Source organism: Diadema setosum, chromosome 14, assembly GCF_964275005.1.
Source record: "Diadema setosum chromosome 14, eeDiaSeto1, whole genome shotgun sequence".
NCBI lineage: Eukaryota > Metazoa > Echinodermata > Echinoidea > Diadematoida > Diadematidae > Diadema > Diadema setosum.
In genome coordinates, this window is record NC_092698.1 from 38,854,048 (window position 1) to 38,874,108 (window position 20,061).

Sequence of the window (20,061 nt, forward strand, 5' to 3'; positions counted from 1 at the left end):
ATTCTGTGATGTCATAATTACAATTTTGCTACACTTTAATAACACTACAGAGAGACATTTATATCAAGGAAAGCTTCATGTGGATGTGGAACGTTAGATTTTTTTAAGTGTTCATTGGTATGTATTTCATGATAATAAATCTTGAAGGTTTTGTGTGGTAATCATAACCTTGTGATAAATCTTGATAGATTTCTAAGTGCACATTGGCAATATTTAGATGATGCTGTAATCAGATTAAGTTCTATTCTCCTTTATTCTTTTATTTATTATTTTGTTGTCTTCAACCCACTTTGAATGTGTCATGTATGATTCTTATAAACATGGGAACATGCACTCCATGTAAATGATAGGACTTTTCACAAATTGACATAATTATTCAACCATCACTAGACTGTTCTGTTATAAGATGTTCTTTATCTAACTAAAATTGTAAATTATGATACGTGTATGTTCCCATGCAAACTCACAACAAAATACAGAAATTTGAGTTCTTTTAATAATAATTCATTATGTCTCTAAATTCACGATTAAAGAAAGTGATTGCAATAAGGATGTCAAACATCGTATATTAAAATAATAGATTATTCATTTGTCTCCATCCGTAGTAACGCACGCAACTGCAGTGTGCAGTTTGTAGGCTGCTGTGAAAAAAAAATCACAGGCAGCCCAAGCAGGATTCGAACCCACGACCTCTGGATTACTAGACCAGCGTCATAACCACTAGACCACCAGAGTGCCCTGGCGCTACCTTTACACATGAATAATTAAGTATAGAAGGGCTTGGGGGCGCTTCGAAGTTTACTGCTCTTATTAAATATGTACATGTCATTTGCAACTCAACTAAAGATGATTAAACACACTGAAATTCTTACTTTAAATGATATTCATAATCTGTTTTTTTTTTTCTTTAATAGCTTGGGATGTACACTTTATACACTGTATGGGTCTACATTTCGCCTACAATATGGAATTCTTTACTTCGAGACGTTTGTTTTTAACAAACAAAAAATTAAGAGTCCTTGAAAGGTGCTGTAAAACAGTGGTGTTTGTTTGTTTGTTTGTTTTTTGGTGGGGGGGGGGGAGGGGAGTCAAATTAGCCTTGGCCCCTCTCCGCCGTCTTTTTTTTTTTTCCTTTAGCTGCATATTTTTTAGTCATCACATGAAAATTCGTCTGCATCCACCCCGTAGTTTTGCTGATGACCTTTCTTTTTAATTATTTTAGCCACACACAATTTTGGCTGAATTTCCCCAACCCTCTTGTGAATTTGCTAGTACATGTACTAAAACACATTCTCAGAATGTGTTTATAGTACTGGTGGATTAAGGATTCACAGGGAGGGGGGGGGGGGTCGGCCAAAATTTCTCTTTTCTCATAATACAAGCCTTCGGGGCGAAAGGCTGATATTATGGGCTTTCTACACACATTTTTAGATGCTAATTATTGGTTAACATGAGCATGATCATTTATGTTGTGATTAATTTGTTTCCTTATATATGTATGACTTCTATTAGAGACTTAATTGGCTTGGCACTCCTTACATCGACCTATTTTAGACACCCATTTCCCTCTCTCGTGCTTTTTCTCTACTGTCCTGTGAATAGTGTAACTACATGTACATGCAGTACCTCTTCTCTTTTGTATGATATACATCAAGTTTTTATCTGAGCATATGGGTGTTGCAGCACTCACAAGCTTCATGCATATGCAGCAACATCTTTGAGTGGTCATATACATACATGTAGTTATGCTTGATATATTAATTTGAGGATGTTATTCTTTCTCTTGTATATGTTCCGTCCGCACTCTATAGATGTAAATGTACGATGTAAGATTTGGTGTGCATGTTCGAACTGTGTTCCTCTTTTTGTGAACACACAAGAACTGATATAATAATGAACTTGAATTACACATATTCTTGAATCTTGATTCCATCTCCATTTGCCATTGGATATGTATTGATTTATGGAGCTCTTCCACAATTGTTATCCTTCCCATTGTCATTACTCATCTCTGAATAATTCAAATTTGATATTCTATTGAGGACCTATGTTTCTTCGATTACATAATGTACCTCTTCAATATATTGCTGCAAAAGGCATAATAAAACATGACCATTATTATATATTTAAAATGAAGCTTGAAATTCTGATAGTGTTGATATTCATGTATTTTTAGGAGTTTATCAGTTTCGAAGAGTGCATGCAGGATGAGTTTATGTCTTTATATGATCAGGTGCAGCTATCATAGAATCTGTTGAGCAGGAAAGAGAAAGATGGAAAATGAGGAATTATGAGTGAATTCGCATGCGAGCCAAATGACAATAATGACACTGATAAAAATTGTGACAAAGTAAATGTCACAAATATGTGGAATAATAAGAAATAAAGAAATTAATATATTATTTCAGAGAAAGAAATAACAGAGTGCATGCATGAGTATGAAAGATGAGTAAATACAAGTAATTATTACTGACTGGCACGTCTTTTTCCCAAGATTTAGCGGTATCCTTCATCTTAGAACAAACATTCATAATTACAGTGTATTATGAAAGAAGTGAACCGAATTTGAATTAAAAATAATGTGAAAAAATGAAAAAGTAAGTTAATTAAGTAAAAAAAAAAACGGTAAAAAGTAAAAAAAATATGAAACACAGTATACCGAATACATGTATTACCATAGATGTCCAAATGCAAAAGTGTTAAATAATAATATATCCACAAAAAAAGGGGGGGGGGCAAAGAAATCTTTGGAACGATCAACCACAGCTATAATAACAATACATGCGTGTACTAAATGAAGATGAAAACAATGACAACACTCTTTTTAGAACAATTAAGAGAAACTGGCTTGTATTATCATCTTAATTATCACTAAATGTATTGTAATCATCACAACAATCATTACATGACAATTAATTTCAATTAATAAGGTTATTGTTGATAAGCAGGTATAGCCCTAATAGTATTTGTATGTAAACACATACGAAAATGAAATAGCGACGGTTCGTAGATACACGCGTATTGCACGTTACCTATTGTACAGGCCCTACAGCGCGGGTCTCACGAACCGGCGTAATACAACTTACGTCGGTTCGTGGGACCCGCGCTTAAGTACATAACCTATGGTGCGCGCAAGAAACGATGGATTTACGAACCGACGCAGTGAGTTTGAAGACAGAAATATCGTAAATTTTTTGAATTCACACTAAAATTACACTATGGATAGGAAGAATAACTTCCACTCTCATCACCCTGTCAAAATTTTCACACACAAGACAGGAAAAGTCATTGAAAACGTTGTCTAAAACTTGTGAGATCTTTAAACGCGATTTTCTCAGAACTGCATTTTCGCTCAAAAACGAAATAGCGTCGGTTCGTGGTAATGCCGACGACATGATAGCCACTCGTAGATAAGTGTATACATAGGACCCTACCAATTTCATTTGTATGCTTTTGTCCAACAGTTTTGAAGCTGTATTTAGCAACATTTAGGCCTATTCATATTTTAGTCTCTCGAAATTGCAGGAGGAAAATACCGATCGAATATACTATCGACACAGAGATATTATGACCACCTTGTGTTACGCACTAGCTTCGGGAACAATCAAACCTCACATGGAGTTGAGTGCATCTCATTCGTGTTAGTCCAAATTTGGTCTTACTATAACAATCAATGAAGGTAAGCCTGCAGTGTAGGTCTTTTCTGATATTTACACGGCATGATACAGTCCTACGGTCTCGAAGCCACAATGAAGAAAGCAAATAAGATTGACGTCACATTAAGACCCTACTGGAGTCTATGATGATGTGGTATATTATTGTCATATTCCACCAGCACTCATTTCATATTTAGTCAGAGCGAATTCAACCTTATTTGCAATGTCCATCAGTTTTGGCAGCACGCTCAGCACACCTATGTAGTACGCCATCTCTTGTTCACTGTCGAAAAACTTCATACAGCTCTCCTTCACGCCAGGGTGAACCAATGGGAAGAGGTTATTGTGACGATCAAGAAGAGTCGTCCAAGCACTGAGGAGCGCCTCGAGCTCTCCTTGGCTCCTCTTTTGCATACCAGTCACTTCCACATTCCTCGGCACTTTGCGCAGTTTCCCAACAATATCCATCTTTACCTGCTGCCGAAATAGGCGAAAATTGTGTATATTTTTGAAGAAAGTTTCGAAAATACCGCAGTGAGCTCTGGCATCACTTTGAGTATCATTTTCATACGATCTCCTAGAGGAGGTCGCCCTTGTGTCTGCGGTTCGTACATTGAGTCTGGGCATGCTTTCATTGCTCGATGAATCAGATGTGTCCTCGAGTGTCACTCTTTCTTGATAGATTGCAAAGTTATCTTCCAAGTCCCTAAAGGTGAGCACGGGAGCGTCTTCCTGTGACAACGGACAAATTTCCTTGAGGGCGCGGATGAAGTATTTCTTGCTTTTATCGAATTTACTGACCGAGATGAGCGCCGCGCTGAGTTGGTCTCGGTAGAACTCGTGTAGTCTCTTCACCAGACCGTAGAACTTCGCTTTCTCCCCAGCCATAACTATGACAAAATGAGGGTGTAGGAAAGAGAAAACGCAAAACACGTAAATGTTGGTGAGTATAAACGTAATACTTTCATGAGGGGAAACAATTTGGGCTCAGTTACACAAGATGAAACACCGTCCTTACACAAGGACAGAAGATACGTTAGCACAAAAATTGTGGGAAGATGAACGATGTAATAAGTGTCGAAGAAGCAGTAAAGGACTGTTGCATACCTCTCTCCCGCAATAACTGTTACGTTCAATTCAGTGGGAAAATGGGACAGAAATTTAGTTCATGGTCTAACATGATTAATATCTATGCAAATCATCCTTTCGGATTGCAATTCACTCGCCTGAAAGCTTACCGTCATAAGAGGCTCAGTGCTTGAGTTAGAATCATGGATTTCTTTCTTTTTTTTATTGCAGCTAATTGACAAATTGCCCTTTCCATGAAAGTAAGCACCAATGATTACTTACAATGTTTTACTGGTAGCCATGATGATGATAAAAATAACCGGCATATATTCGGGTAACCGTAGGACTCGAACCAACGATCTCTCAGCCAGTGCTGGTCCTAATCCCTGCGTATTGCGAATTTATTGGAATTAATGAATTCTCGACTTTTTTTCATTGCAACTGATTGACAAATTGTCGGGCGAAAGCTTGGTAGTCTGCAGTGGATACGGAGCGTGTCCAGTTATCAGGAGATCGTTGGTTCGAGTCCAACCCGAGTATATATCACAGAACTCTACACACGTAGAAGAGTTCTGTGGTTATGCCCAGTATTATTATGGCTATCATTAAAACACTGAATAATCGGTGCTTATTTACGTCGATAAAGGGCAATTAACGGTCGATCGGTTGCAATGAAAGTAACTCCATGCAAGAATTAATTAATTTGAATTTAGTTTTTGTTGGTACTTTAAGGAAATCTGCCACCCAACTTCTGTCTACACTAGCTACCTCAATCATAGTGTATTCTCATGGTCAGCGACGCAAACGAATCTGAAATTATAGCTGTCAAAGTTATTTACCCTATAAGTTGCCATGGTATTTGTAACTATATTGGTTATATCATAATATCAATGCAAGTAATATACATTTAAAGGGCTGGATACAGACAAAACTAAATTAACCATATCATACGCTATGACTCGAGGGATTTTCTGGATCACTAGGTAATATTGCTTGTGCGCATTGGTAACTAGGCTTCGAAGACCATGTTAGTTTCTTGCAAATAGAGGACAGCCTGTTTTTGTTTTTTTCTTAAGGGGAAATCGTGATTCAGTTTAACATTTACTGCTAAACTGTGACACTTAAAGCTGACATTGAATCTCCTTCAGTCGCATGTAGAGGCGAATGGGGTAGGAGACCGTAGACATTATGATGTATAGCCATGATGTCATTCACATAGATTCTCTTTCATTCATCCCCTATACACAATCCAAGCCATCGCACAGTAATTCAAGATACGCCCAACGGGTGACTGGATTTGGATCGGGAATGGGGATGGGGGTGGGGGTGGGGTGATCGGTTATAAAACAAGGGGCTTTAATCAGAGAGAAGAGAACAAAATGTCATCAAACGTTACAGACAGGATTCACTGGCAGTTTGCATAGACAGACAACGGCCCAGGATCTTACAATAGATCCAACCCTTCGAGGGATAGGCTTAACGAGTCTATTGTTACTTCACATTAATCCTCTAATTGTGTCTTAGTTGTTAAGTTTTGTCCGTGACGACCTTCAGGGTATTTAACTAACCTCTTTACAATCATCTCTGTCATTATGTAGGACTGTCTTCCAGTCGTCATGTCGCCTAAAGATTTGTGTAGGAGTGTTTAGAGTACCTGTAATTCTCCTTGCAGATTGTAACCAACATGGCCTAGTAATTCTTTGTCACAGCCCGTATACACTGTCAGTTTTAGACTCCTAAAATTTATGACAACCCATGCAAGCGACCGGGTTAAGTCAACATACATGAACCTCAAGGCAATATAAATCATTATCTCTGACCTCTAAATTCATATATTGAATAATAAAGCTTGATTTGATTGAGAATGACACGTACATAGCTGCTTTGAATGTTTCAAAAAGTTATCGCCACTTTATGTCATTAATCATTGGTCATCAGCTGTAAGATTAAATGATTATACATAATTAATTGAAATCACTACAGATTATCAAGTAAAAGAAACCGATATGGTTATGATAATTATGAATCATCATTGCCATGCTCAACTCATACTCGATCAACATGTGGAGCTGGTTCAGAATTTGACATGATGGTTATGGAAGTGTGGCGAAGAAGCAAATATAAGATATGCAATGAAATAACGATATGGCAGAGTGGCATATTGACCAAAAGATCACATTAAATTTATAGATATATATGAATTATATTACTTGAAGAAAGTTGCTTATTACCTTCTAAAATGTCTAATCAGGAGCAATTGAAACCATGAATGCTGATCATATATAGAGAGGTTCTAGGTCAGCATTACAAAACGCATTGTCTGCCCTGATATGAGTGTAGGCTACACAGTATATTTGCCGAGAGGGAGATAGAGATATAGACAAACTTTTATTTTGCTACTAAAACTCGTAGAATTATTGAGAACACACTGAAGTGTTGTTCATCACATGCCAAACACACACACACACTAACACTAACACAAATCGTGACCCCCACATATCGATGATTTAATTATTTCGTTATCATTACCATTTCTGGTTGGAAAAGATGACAGATTCATAAATTTGCATTACAGACGTTAGATGAGCTTCTTCCTCCTTCTTAGTTCAGTAATTAAGAACGTGGAGTTTTGTTCTTGTCTCCGTGTTTTGGTCTGGGTCTTTTCCGTCTACATTCCACCAATCTTGGGCACCTAGTATCCATACACGTATATATTTTTAGGATAATACTAGAAATGTTCGAATTATTAGCTATAGGAATCTGTGATCTTAAAGATTGTTTTCTCAAAATAGTGATAATACAGTATTATGATTTAAACAAATATCTTCTGGACTGACCTGCGACAGAGGTTGACCAAAAATTCGCGTAATGATTGGCACACCTTTGATGCGATGAGGCAAACTATTGGTCCTTTCATGGACCTCACCAGAGCCCGTATGTCGAGACAAGAATTTTATCCACGCTTACACATAGCCATCCAGTTATTGTCAATCACAAAAAAAAAATAATAATAAACAACAAACGACATTAGTTGCGAAAGAATATGCTGCAGATATCCTGTTGCATTATGTTCCGACTTGAAGCAGCTCTTTCTGCTCATCACAACATTATGTCGACTACGAAGAGATGTAGATGTACCGAAAAACACGGTTTTATTTTCCAGTTATACCACAATTCTTTTGCGACATCCAGGAGAGTTGTCAGTCTTAAGAATGGTGTTCAGCACGTGAAAGACGGTCCATCACAAAAGTTTCATTAAAGAATGTGAATAAAAGTATGTGGCAGGAAGCAGAGGGTCGAGTATCACAGTGCTAGTCAGACCTTTTGTTTTACAGCTGACACTCGAATACAGGAGACCATAAAGAATATCCCAAAAGCCGGCCTATATATCCCAGATAAGATATGTACATGAGATGCACGTGTGATGTAACATACACGAGACAACTCGTTGGCAAACTGACGCACAAGAGCAAACGAGTCTTCTCAAGTGATACGTCCTGCACGGGTTACCATCACAGACAGTCCCATTTTGTGGTCCGCATCTCAGAGAGGTCTCCCTTCGTTCTCAGAAAGGCCATTTGACAACAATGAGAAGACCACTAGTATAATAGATTGGGAGTGAAGAACCATTCAAGTCCGGCAAATGAAACCCGCCACCATCGATCGCTCAGTTCTTCACTGTGATTTTGTTTGTCTTCAGTCAGAGAACCGTACAAGTATACGAACAATGTCACCAGCCTTTTGGTTTATCGCCAACAGTTTAACTAACAAACAGCGGACACATTATATGAAGAAATGTTGCAAGAATGATGTTATATTAAATCTCATTGGTAATACCTGTATAAGATACAAATGGGACTAACATCCATGAGACAGGCCTTGGAGACAGGAGGCGCATACGTGCTGGATAACAAAGAGATGGGCTATAATGTGAGAGGGGGAAAGGGACTATAGGGCAGTGAAAAAACAACAGCGCGAGGAAGGGCGAAGTTAAACTGGGCGGAGACCTCCTTGGGCCTTGACTAGACAAAAGATATCTCTGTTGCCTGATTACTGTACATAGTTACAACAGTGTGTATCGCTTGCCACTTCTATACTGGGTATGAAAATACAAAAATTATATATCACATTTGTATAATTATGGTTATTATGATGTTGTCAATTGAATCCGTTAAGGGCTTTGCCATAATACATTACTATGATAAAATTCAACATAAGTTTTATTGTGACGTCACGCAAGACTATACTGAAAGTATTTTGGATACAGACGTTGCGGATTCATTTACGTGTTGGTTAATTTTCTGGGCGACGAAAACAAGAACACAACATTATAATGACTCACATATCACACAGCAATATTGAGTGCATGATAAAAACGAATAGTTCTGTATTATCATTTCCGCGTCTCCCTCTCTCTTCCCTCTCTCTCTCTCTCTCCCTCCCTCTCTCTCTCACACTTAGGCGGGGAAGGGTTGGACTCCATGAACACTTCATGACCCCTAAGTATCCGTTGATTGCATGTGACGTCTTCACAAATCTATGAGATGTATCACAGAGAGCAGAAATGCTTTGACAAAGGTTATATGGCTGTAACTTAGATGGATCAAAATGATTAAAAAATTATAGAAAATTTTTGTTGTATTTTTCATTATAAAGAGGGGGATTGGTGGCAAGAGCCATCAAAGAATATGTTCGAGAGAGAAAGAGAAAGGGGGCCGTGACGGGTGATTGATATGGTCTGCGAACTTTGTGTAAAATCTCAGTTTAGGGGACTTTATGATGAATTTGTAACTAATGAAACATTGTCCAAGCCCACTACATAGTCAACATTATTTTTTAACTTTAAAATTCATGCAATATCGGGGGACGTTTAACTATTTCGTAGTCTTAGATTGAAAGGCTAGCAATGCCCACTGAACACAATTATCTAGTAGGAACAAAACTAAATAAAAAAAAGCTAACTATATATATCTATATTCGTCTATACGTGCACAGTGACAGCGAGAGACAACCCCCCCCCCCAACCAAACGCACACACACCCGCTCTGTTACCCTATATCGTGGGATGCCTAATGGTTTTGAATATTCTACATGAAATGAGAGTGATAAAGTAATTTCAATCTATGAATATGTAATGTGATTGAGCGCCAATCAAAGTGTGGTGCTAAATAATTATGAGTGCATGCAAGTGCCTGTGGATTTGGCATAAACAATTAGGACCTTCAAGCCCTCCGTTATGTTTGCAGTTCTTCGTGTCTTATATCAGTTTCATTCTTCATTGACAGATTGATAGGTCAGCTATTTATTATGGTTTAATAATCGATTACACTCTTATTTTAAAATTCACTATGTTAATACACTTGTATATACCGGCTTCTTGCATTACACCGACTATTATACCGTGCTCTTTTCATTCAAGTAATGACTCCTTGCTACCCTCAATGTACTTAGCAACGAACGAATGGCAAGATCCAAGTGTTGTTGAGTTGATTTTTCTCATCCAGAAAGGTTGTAAAACCTTCAGCAAACAATGAAGAAACAGTGAATAGTGTCGGCGGTTGTAAATTGGTTTGTTGTGCCCTTAATGACGTACACGTACTTCACAGGTAATCTTGCCAGGCCATTATGGGTACGTCTCGCGGAATTTTATCAGTCTGTTTGCAACTCTACGTTTCCTTTGTTGACAACAAACTGACTTCCTGCTTTTTGGGTAGAAAATTCATGTCATTTGTTTCTGCAGAGTGTATCGTGTCCTCTTTAAAATCGTAGCAGCTGGATGATTCATGACTAAATTTTAGATATATTTTTGTTTTTTCACTTTTGTAAGCAAAGACAGTTTGCAATGAAATCAATTAATATAACTTCTCAGTGTACGTATTAACAGATGGACACAATTCCTAGGTGGCATGTGCAATACTACAGACATAATTATAACATCAACCGAAGCCAATCCGCTCTTTAAAATTGTTTCGCAATGATGATTGTTGCTCAGTGGCTACTACTGCCACCACAGTTCCTAATTGCAGTGGTTATGGCGATGATGATGATGATGATGACGATGATGAAGATGATGATTCATGGAAATGATATGGATGCTCATGATAATGATAACTTGGTCTTCTAACCAAGAAATATGTACAGTGTATAAATTCACGTTAGTATAGGTATACGTAAGAAATGCATCATTTTCATAGATCTAAGTAAGTAAACATCAGTATTTTTCTGGGCCTTTTTTTTTTTCTCTAAAAGGCCAAGCCTGTTGAATATAATACAGCTTCAAGACAACTCTTACAAGACATAATTACCTCGGAATGAAAGCTAGGAGGTAGACAGGAGGCAATACTGCTGGCAATTAAAGCCCTGAAAATAGTGAGTCTTGTTTGGATCGAGTCTCCGACGTTTTACTTTGTTGATGCATTGTGTGTATCTACATTATTTTTTTTTTTCAAGATCATCATTCTCATCAACCCTTTCCTATCCCAGGCTGTCCCTGTTCTCTCTCCACGGATTCCACAAGGGGGAAAAAAAACAACCTTTTTAAACGTCGCTACATGTGTATCCCTTTCTCTTCCAATATCGTGCATGGTCTCCATTATTATATTCTATATTCTTTGTATGTCAAACTCACCTTGGCTTCTCGTTGCAGGTTTCTTCGGAGGATGGAGACGCTCGAAGATCTCCATCTTACCTCGACGTCTGTTGCTATGCAACACGGATGATATATGTCTCCTTAGTCCCTCTTCAAGAGATGATTCAAGACTTTTGTCAGATTTATTCATATACTTCCATGCTCCAAGATGTATAGCAATGAGAGAAACGATGAACTGAGAAACGATATACTGATGATTAGTGGTAAACTTGAAATCAGTAGGCACCTATCCGGCCTACAAAGGGAGTGCTTATTCGCTGATGTCTCTTCGAACAGTACAGGCCGCATTCATTGGCATCTGTGATGACATTTACGAGGATCAAGAGACTTATGATATTTATTCATCGTAATGGAAGAGGACGACAAAGCAGAAGGTAAACTCTCTGGCTGCCATGACCCTGCACTTCAGATCCGACCCCGAACCGTTCATGCCACATTCTTGACCCGAAGCGACGGTAACTCTGCAACGGTTCAGGCAGCTTGTCCATCCGCCCCCGTACACCTGATCTTCACCCAAAATGTCTGTTTTTAGTCAGAGAGAGGAACAAACATAGGTTTGTTTGCGACTGTCTGATTTATTACTGTGTCTTCTCAACTTATCTCTCTTCAGACAGTAAAGTAGCTACCGGGGACGGACACACGACACAATTACAGTACCACATCACACGAATATAGACCTACACATATACTTCTTGGTCCATGGTGTCTGTCAATCCCAGTGACGCTACAATCTTTTCTGAGAGAAGACGAAAATTATAACAATGTAGCGAACATAGTGACAAAGCTGACATGGCTCTTTTCTTTGTATGACGTCATGTTTGATCTTCTTGAAATCACCACTGCTGTACAAATATCTTTCGAAATTTTAAGTAAATGGGGTTAACGTATACGGCACGTCTGCACGTTTTAGCGTTTTCGCTGTGGGCTCAAGATTATCAAAATAACTGTCAGGTCGTCTGATCTGCCATAGTGGCTGTATGAAGATTTAGTCCTTCCAGTTTAGCACTATAAAAACTCTCAAGCTCTTTAATATCGAACGATGCTTAAACAATTTTCCCATCTATTTGAATGGGTGATTTAATAAAATCTCTATTCTCCAAAAGTCGAAGTTAATTCCTCTTCAAGTCCAAGCTGACTCAAGTGAATATCATCAAAATATTGTAAAATCAGTGTTGTTGTTGTTTTTTAATCAGATACTTAACAAAGAAGTTGCAAAACTTGTATTTGCAAATTTTGCAACAATACAATGATATTGGTCAAATTAATTCGAGTGAATTTTGAAAAAGCAATAACATCATTAAGTCCTACCTGAGCTGGAGACATCTTAATTCAAGGAATCTCATTCATGTTGAAATACTATCAGATGGAGACATCTTATCTTTATCTCATCAAATCATTGTAAATGACAGTTTCGGTTTTCCTTTGGAGAAAAAGATTTTATAGTTGCTAAATTATTCACAGAAATATGAGTTAACAAAAATCATGACAAACTATGCAGCGATGACATCATCGCGTCTACTTTACATTATATGCTTATTAATTCTTTCTTTGCCAATGAGTCAAATGTGTACAAATTTCACATACAAACCTATTGACAGGTAATTAATGTTCCACACAAAGGGTTAACTGAACTGATTACTCATTTGGAAGCAAATGTAGATGCTCAAGTGCTATTTTTTTTTTTTGCATCAAAATTAGTCCAAAAAATTGTCATCTTTTATAATTTTGTCTAAAGATATCGAATACCTTAATTGCAATGTTTGTTTGTTTTCAATTGCACTAGATAAATTATGAAATTGGGGGATTCATAATACAGTCAAAACACTAGCATTAGCATGGATTATAAATGTTTTGGAACGATATACAACTTCTTAAACAAGAACACGCCAAGTGACACATTTATGCTGAAGCCGATGTAACAGTTGTGCGTTGGTTCTGTACGTCTTATTCGTTGCTATTGAGCATTATACGAATTAAATGGAAAGAACATTTCAAATGATGATCCATGATATATCTATATTGATTTAGACTAAAAGAATAATAAAAATAAAGATGTCAGTCACTCTCACACGCAGACTAGCTCAACTCACAAGTCTACCACTAACATTTTCAAATAGATACTCAATTTCCTCATCTTTTATACTGTAACCGTGTTATCATGTTTCCTTCAATGTGATGGTGACTGAAATCACAATTTTATGAAGACATCTGGCACGTTATAAGAATTTTTATTTAGTCTATTATGAATCTGTTAGTTCGTGTTATTCGATTTGACTTTTTTACTTTAGCTTCAACGTGAATATGGGTCTCCATCATATTATCAAGCAGTGCCCCCCCCCCCCCCCGACACACACACACACACACACACACACACACACACACACACACACACACACACACTGCACATACACACTCAGGTGGTTAACCATACACATGATAATCTATGCTTGTTCCCGATTCTTCTAGATACCCCTCTGAGGATGGAAATGGGTTAGGATTCAGACTCCTATTACGGGCTTTTGGAAGGAAGACATCAGTCATAGATAAGAGTGTTGAGACGAGTACATCGAACATCCATGTATCTGGTTTCTAAAACCTTCACTTTCAAATTCCTCAACTTACAATCATGATTACTCGAGTATAGTGTCAGTTTTTTGTTAGGTAATCTTACGGCACTGAATGCTCCCATCTTTAATATTTTGTGCAGTCTCGAAGTTTTATTTCATTGTTTGATGTTTGATATTGCTGCTCTGAATAAAAAACGTACACACAAATACACACACACGCACACACTCACATAAACGCACGTACGCACGATAATTATAATACAACGTATACAATACAGACACATACACACGCATCACATCTGCATAGACACATACTGATTGACAACTGCCTATCCTATATTTGAAGTAAGAGTTTGACTTGATGCGTGCTATTCTAGTATCAAGTTGTTTTCCTCAGATTCATTGTGGAAATTTGTCACAAAATCTGTGTATGCTATCAATCTTCTCAGAATTCCCTATATAGTTTGTCGTTGCAATAATGATTTGCCGTTCGGGGGCTATGTCATGAATTTGAACAATTCTGTTCATACACTAATCACAAGAGTAATGAACTGCTATGTAGATGGCCTGGGAATGTATTTTCGTAAGAAAAATTGCACCTCATCATTATCCTTCGTGCGAGATTCGTAACATTTCCCTTATCACTCTATGTTAATCAACTTGAATGTTTTTCTCTTGTAGAAGCACTGGCAAAGGTGGGTCACTTTTGCTCAGTTTGGGGCTGTCTGTCTTCTTTTGGTAATGATAACGTTAAGGGTTTTCTCCCCATAGAGAAGGTCATGCAACTAACCCATCCACGTGCACACGTCATCAGTCTGTTCACAACCAAGAAAACAAATCAGTTAATTGAGAGATGACAGCTGCAGGGAAGCAATGAACTTGTTTAATATATAATTCTCTCTTCATACATCAATTCATGAATCTACTTCAAAATAAACAAGACATATTCCATTGATGTTGTCAATATTTCTGTAGTAGTTGGTCTACATCCACTATGAAATGACGATGATTTTAATTAGATTTGTTTTCTACTTTATGGCTGAAAGTATTATGTACAATTCACTTGAAAACGCAATAAGACAGAAAAGGCACATACATTATTTGGTACTTGATGCTGTAAAATCACATATTGAAGAAAACATGAAGGAAATTGATAATACTCTCTTATGGAATGTAGTGTGAATTCTATCATCTACGATGTTTAAGTGACAAATGCAAAGGTCACAATTTTTGGTCCGGAACCTAACTGATGGAAGTAGTTCTGCTGCAAAATTAGATGTAATTGCAGTGTGTTAACGAAAACTTGACGTTCTGCTTCTACTCCTACACACATGATCTATGCACTCACCAGTTGGTCTCTTTTACACTTTAATCATGGATTATACTCGAGGGATGATTACAGCTTAATCACACACATAAGCAGGCATATCATAACAGATGTACCCAACGAGCATGGTATAATACCGTGCACCTCAGATGCAATAGCAATATTTGTATCAGTAGATTTTAATAAACGTTAGGCAGTTGACTTCATCGCAACAGGCTGTTTTGCTTATTTTGAAGTAGCTGTAAACATGATAAATTTTCCATTCAACATTTACCTGGCCAGCCATAATTTTTTTTTCTTCAACAAGTTTTATTGCTCAATATTACATTCATTTTCCTGGACGGCTTCCCTACAAATTTCATATTGCTCTCAAAAATATATAACGCCCTTTTATTTATGTCATGTCACAAGTTCTAGTCCTGAAATTGGCTGCCAGGTTGTTTCTTTGTAGAGTCGACATTATTTGGATTCCAGTCACTTTTGTTTTTCTTTGGAATGTAGTGTCTATTTGAGTGAATTGTGTAATTATGAGAAGCATACGGGTCCGAGTGTGACTCCAAATTCTTGATCTGATCCGCCAATGTCTGAAGGAGCGATGTCTATAATTGGAAGTCGAGTGTTTCTCTTGGTTGAATAGTTTATTACTGTCTGTCCCCATTCTCCTGTATGATACTGTGAAGGAAACGAAACAAAAATGAGGTATAGATTAATCATACAGTTTATCATACTTACAGAGTTTATACAATGTGCGTATAAAAACTACTACACGGCTAATGAAACGCAATGAATCCCTATAGTTGTATACATCCTAATTAATTATTAGTCTTAAATATCACAATTTCATTCCTAAGATTATCTAATTGGAGAAAACGGTCACTCAGATCATGAATCTAGATGATCACAAAAACTTCCATTGCTCAAGGTAATTATTCTACTGTTTGCTACTTTTACAACGTGCGACTATGACAAAGTTTTCATGATGCGGCATCTGTCTAATGAAAATCTACTCCGACTTTGAAGACTCATGCTATACGCCTGATGATTTCAAAGGAGATTACAACGATATATCGATCAAAATTGCAATGATATATCTATTTTTAGTTCATCATAATTATTGTCACAATACATATACTTTTCTTTTTACAGGCAACATTTTCTGTACCCTGTTGATAATAGCTTTGAGGGAAATGCATATTACAAGCCTTGCTTTTTAGCTTCCCTTACATTTTCAATATTTTGTAATAAACATTATCCATTTTTGCTTCACAACTCATAGTGTGATTACTATATTTTGATGTACTTAGAATATATAACATTGCTTTATGTGTTTTATATACTTGCACTCTTCATTGAAAATGAAAATGAAAAAAAAATGAAATTAAGTTATATCAATTATAATTAAAATAATGATGATAGTAATGATGACAATATTATATTTATGATGATGTTAATGAAATTTGCAAGAACCATAATAATGATAAAGATAAGATCAATCCAGTTGTAATGAAAATCGCTACAAATGCTTCCAGAAAATATATAATACTGGAACATGGGTCAACTGAAATTAGTGACATCAAAAAATTAAAATTGCATGAAATTATGAACAAAACTTACTTGACATCCGTCTTCAATTATTTCGTATTGCTCTGGACTGAGTCCATCATATGAAAGTTCCACATCTGACGTTGTCATGAGTCTAAGAGCCTGCTCTGTTGATCCACTCTCACCATTCCTCACGGCTACAGAGTTCTTACAGTGGTATGTGACATTCTGGTGTGCCTTGTTGGACAGCAGACGCAGGAATGTCAGCTGAACTTCACTGGCGTCATAAGAGAACTGAAAAAAACAAAAAACACAGGGACTTTGACCGTAATAAATTATTTCATAGTAAACACTAATCGTTGGCAAATGTTATGAAAGAAAATTCTGTAAAAGAATCTGCAGAACTCTATAACTAGTTACCTGACCGGTTTAATGTTCTTGAGTGACCCCCTATATAAAGTGGAACTTTGAAGACTATAGATCGGCATGACGAAGCGGGGTTACACCTAGTTATATTACACTTGTAGGTCTTTCTAACTGAATTTACAGTTCAGACACACAAAAAATGAATCAATTAATCAAGGTGATTGATATTTCTCAACGTCGAATGATTCATTGTAGGATAAAAATATAATGCTACACGTTTCTATGAAGAGAACAATGTCCCGTAAAGACTTGATAAAATTGGGAGGATGGCAAACAAGGGGGCGCCCTTCAGCTTACCTTTTCAAGACCTCTAATAGTGCTGAGGTATCTATGTCCAGACTCGCCAGTGTACCATGGAGCACGAGTGATCTGCATTGTGAAAATAAAGAGAAAATTATGGTAGAAATCAATGAATATTGTCTACACTAGAAGTCTCTGCATGTAAACATAATATGCTGAATCGAGATAAGCAATTGCCATCATCAGAAAGTCTAACATACTTATATTAATATGCCAGTGCCTTATCTCAAATATATCAGAAATGAAACATGCATATAGTTTCATATTAATAATCCTCTCATCACGATTTAAAAGTGCCCAAGGATCATCAATAACCATTTAGACCTATTTTTCACTGTTGAGTAAGGTATTACATTCACTGAATCCCGTTAATAAAGGGGAATTTGCCCTAAACAGAAAATGAGAATTCACTGAATTAAGAATCTTATTGTACATACTTCAAAAAAGTTTGAGGAAATTTTGTATAAGCTGTTCAATTCATTTATTTTTTTGTTTAAACTTCAGATAAACCCATGTTCAGTCATAACATAATGTGATGTCACGATAGTACAATGTTATCAGTACCTCTGGAGTGAAACCGCTCATTTAGCCTTGACTGAAATGGAAATAAAATTTGCCAGGTTCGGCTCTCACCATATCTGTTCTTGGGGTGATGCAGGTCTCTGGTGTGCCCTCCTCTCCTCTCTTCACACAGTGGGCTAAGAAGGCATCCTTGACTGAACCCTCGTTGGAATCGATCCAGTAATCACCTACAGAAAATGGACGTTTTTGATGCTGGTATTAGAATCTGAAAAACTCTGCCAGCAAATCCAACAGAGATGGGACATTGATTCTTGCATGGTTAAATTCTATCAAAGGTGTTTAGTAGCACAGTCATCCAGTCTCTGTTTCCTCTTGTCTTACCCTCCTCTTGAAGTCATTCTTTTTGGCAGTTGCCACATATTCATCATCTGCTGTTGGTAACGGAAATGTCAAATTACATTTCTAATAGCGACTATTATGATAAAATCATGAAATACTTCAACATTGTTTGTGACTCTAAAAATGTGCTACGACAATTTACCTGCATCGTTTCAAGTTTGTCCAAATCACACTGAACAAATTCACCCTAATGTATGATTATATTAAATCAGGCGAAATCCCAGAGACATTTTGACATATCAAAAAGACAGGAGAGTTTCCCTTCTCTTCCGACGCAATGTCACATGAAGTTAGTTCCTTCTTTTGCATGACTCCAAATGTCGCAAGATTTATATCGATAGCAGACAGTTGACACTGGAACATGAAATACTGTCCGATCTTAAGCAGAACGCCACAGATTTGTTACAACTTCCACAATTTTCTTATGATTGAATGAAACTTCTTCAGACATGTCGGCAAGACAAGGTTATTGCTATAGTACTATCAGCCTATACTTTACTGTCACTTACCATCGGGAGCATCTGGGAAACATTTGAAGAGGTCTTTGCAGCTTCGCACCGGCTGTTCCTTGCTGCCAATGGGGGCGTACATACTCTGGATTTGGAACTCGAATTTCTGCAAATACATCTCGAACTTGGTTCGGTCCAGGTCTTCGACACGGACTGGGATCTCATCACGGTACTAGGACAGAGTTAAAACAAGGATGTTTCCATAAGATTAGAATCGATAAGGGTATATGGAAACAAAAGAAAATCCTTCCAATTTTACTCGTTCACATGCCTCGGTGAACTCATGCACAGTGCCAATATCAATGTCGTACCAATTCGCGGTCTATTGATTATTTTACAGTCACAATTATCATGACGGTGAAACATTCTTGTTTCACAATCGCAGCAAATACTATTTTAGCAGCTTACATCACATGAAACATTTGCCGAACAGGAAATATGTCACCTTAACAAAAAAAAAAAAAAAAAAGATAATTTTTTCCTGTATGTATTTTTTGTCACTGTCATCACAAATCTTCGATAGAGCTATGATTAATCAAATTAGTTAAAAAAACTGCGGGAGGCGGTTATCAAGTAAGATTACTTGATGTATACATGATTGGTTTCATATCAACATTCTCTCATTTTTAGCTGAATACAGATGAAATCAGAGTGGATAGGCATAACCGACATAGTATGGTTCCCCCCCCCCCGTTTCAGTACGCACTAAATATATGACCGTTGTGATCGCCTCAAATGTTTTTTTTTAATATACTTGAATGCTACAAATTTATTAAAGTTGTCGGACGAAAATCAGTTTCGAACGCGTCATTGTCAAAGTTGAGTACTCACGTAGTGTGAGTATTGATCTGGGCCCTTTGACTGTTGTGCTGGTGGAGCGAAGGCGTAGCCCTGTTGAGAGAAAGATAAAATCCTCAAAGATTACTGAAGTTGATGAAATTATTAAAATGTCATACAGAGTGCTTCGCAAGGAATGTCTTTTGGCATGTAAATAACATGATTAAAACATTTCTTTTCAATCTATTTATTGGCACCGAACAAAACAAAGAATTAATACCTTGACTTGAATTCACCTTATGCGCTATGTTACTCCTTC

The 20,061-nt window shown here is 37.1% G+C and overlaps 2 protein-coding genes across 2 annotated transcripts in view; both read right to left on the reverse strand.

The window, feature by feature from the left end:
• Positions 1–3,342: 3,342 nt before the first annotated feature.
• Positions 3,343–4,544, reverse strand: LOC140238031 (uncharacterized). The gene has a single exon (XM_072317956.1). The coding sequence runs from the start codon at positions 4,542–4,544 to the stop codon at positions 3,822–3,824; it is 723 nt and encodes a 240-aa protein (XP_072174057.1). The 3' UTR covers positions 3,343–3,821.
• Positions 4,545–14,845: 10,301 nt separating this feature from the next.
• LOC140238350 (uncharacterized) overlaps positions 14,846–20,061 on the reverse strand; it is a 36,691-nt gene continuing 31,475 nt past the window's right edge. Inside the window, exons 49-54 of the mRNA XM_072318283.1 lie at positions 19,797–19,856; positions 18,966–19,137; positions 18,169–18,284; positions 17,533–17,604; positions 16,882–17,103; positions 14,846–15,939 (exon numbers count right to left, since the gene is read on the reverse strand). Coding sequence (XP_072174384.1) covers positions 15,793–15,939; positions 16,882–17,103; positions 17,533–17,604; positions 18,169–18,284; positions 18,966–19,137; positions 19,797–19,856 — 789 coding nt within the window. The 3' untranslated portion in view covers positions 14,846–15,792. The remainder of the gene's footprint in view (positions 15,940–16,881; positions 17,104–17,532; positions 17,605–18,168; positions 18,285–18,965; positions 19,138–19,796; positions 19,857–20,061) is intronic.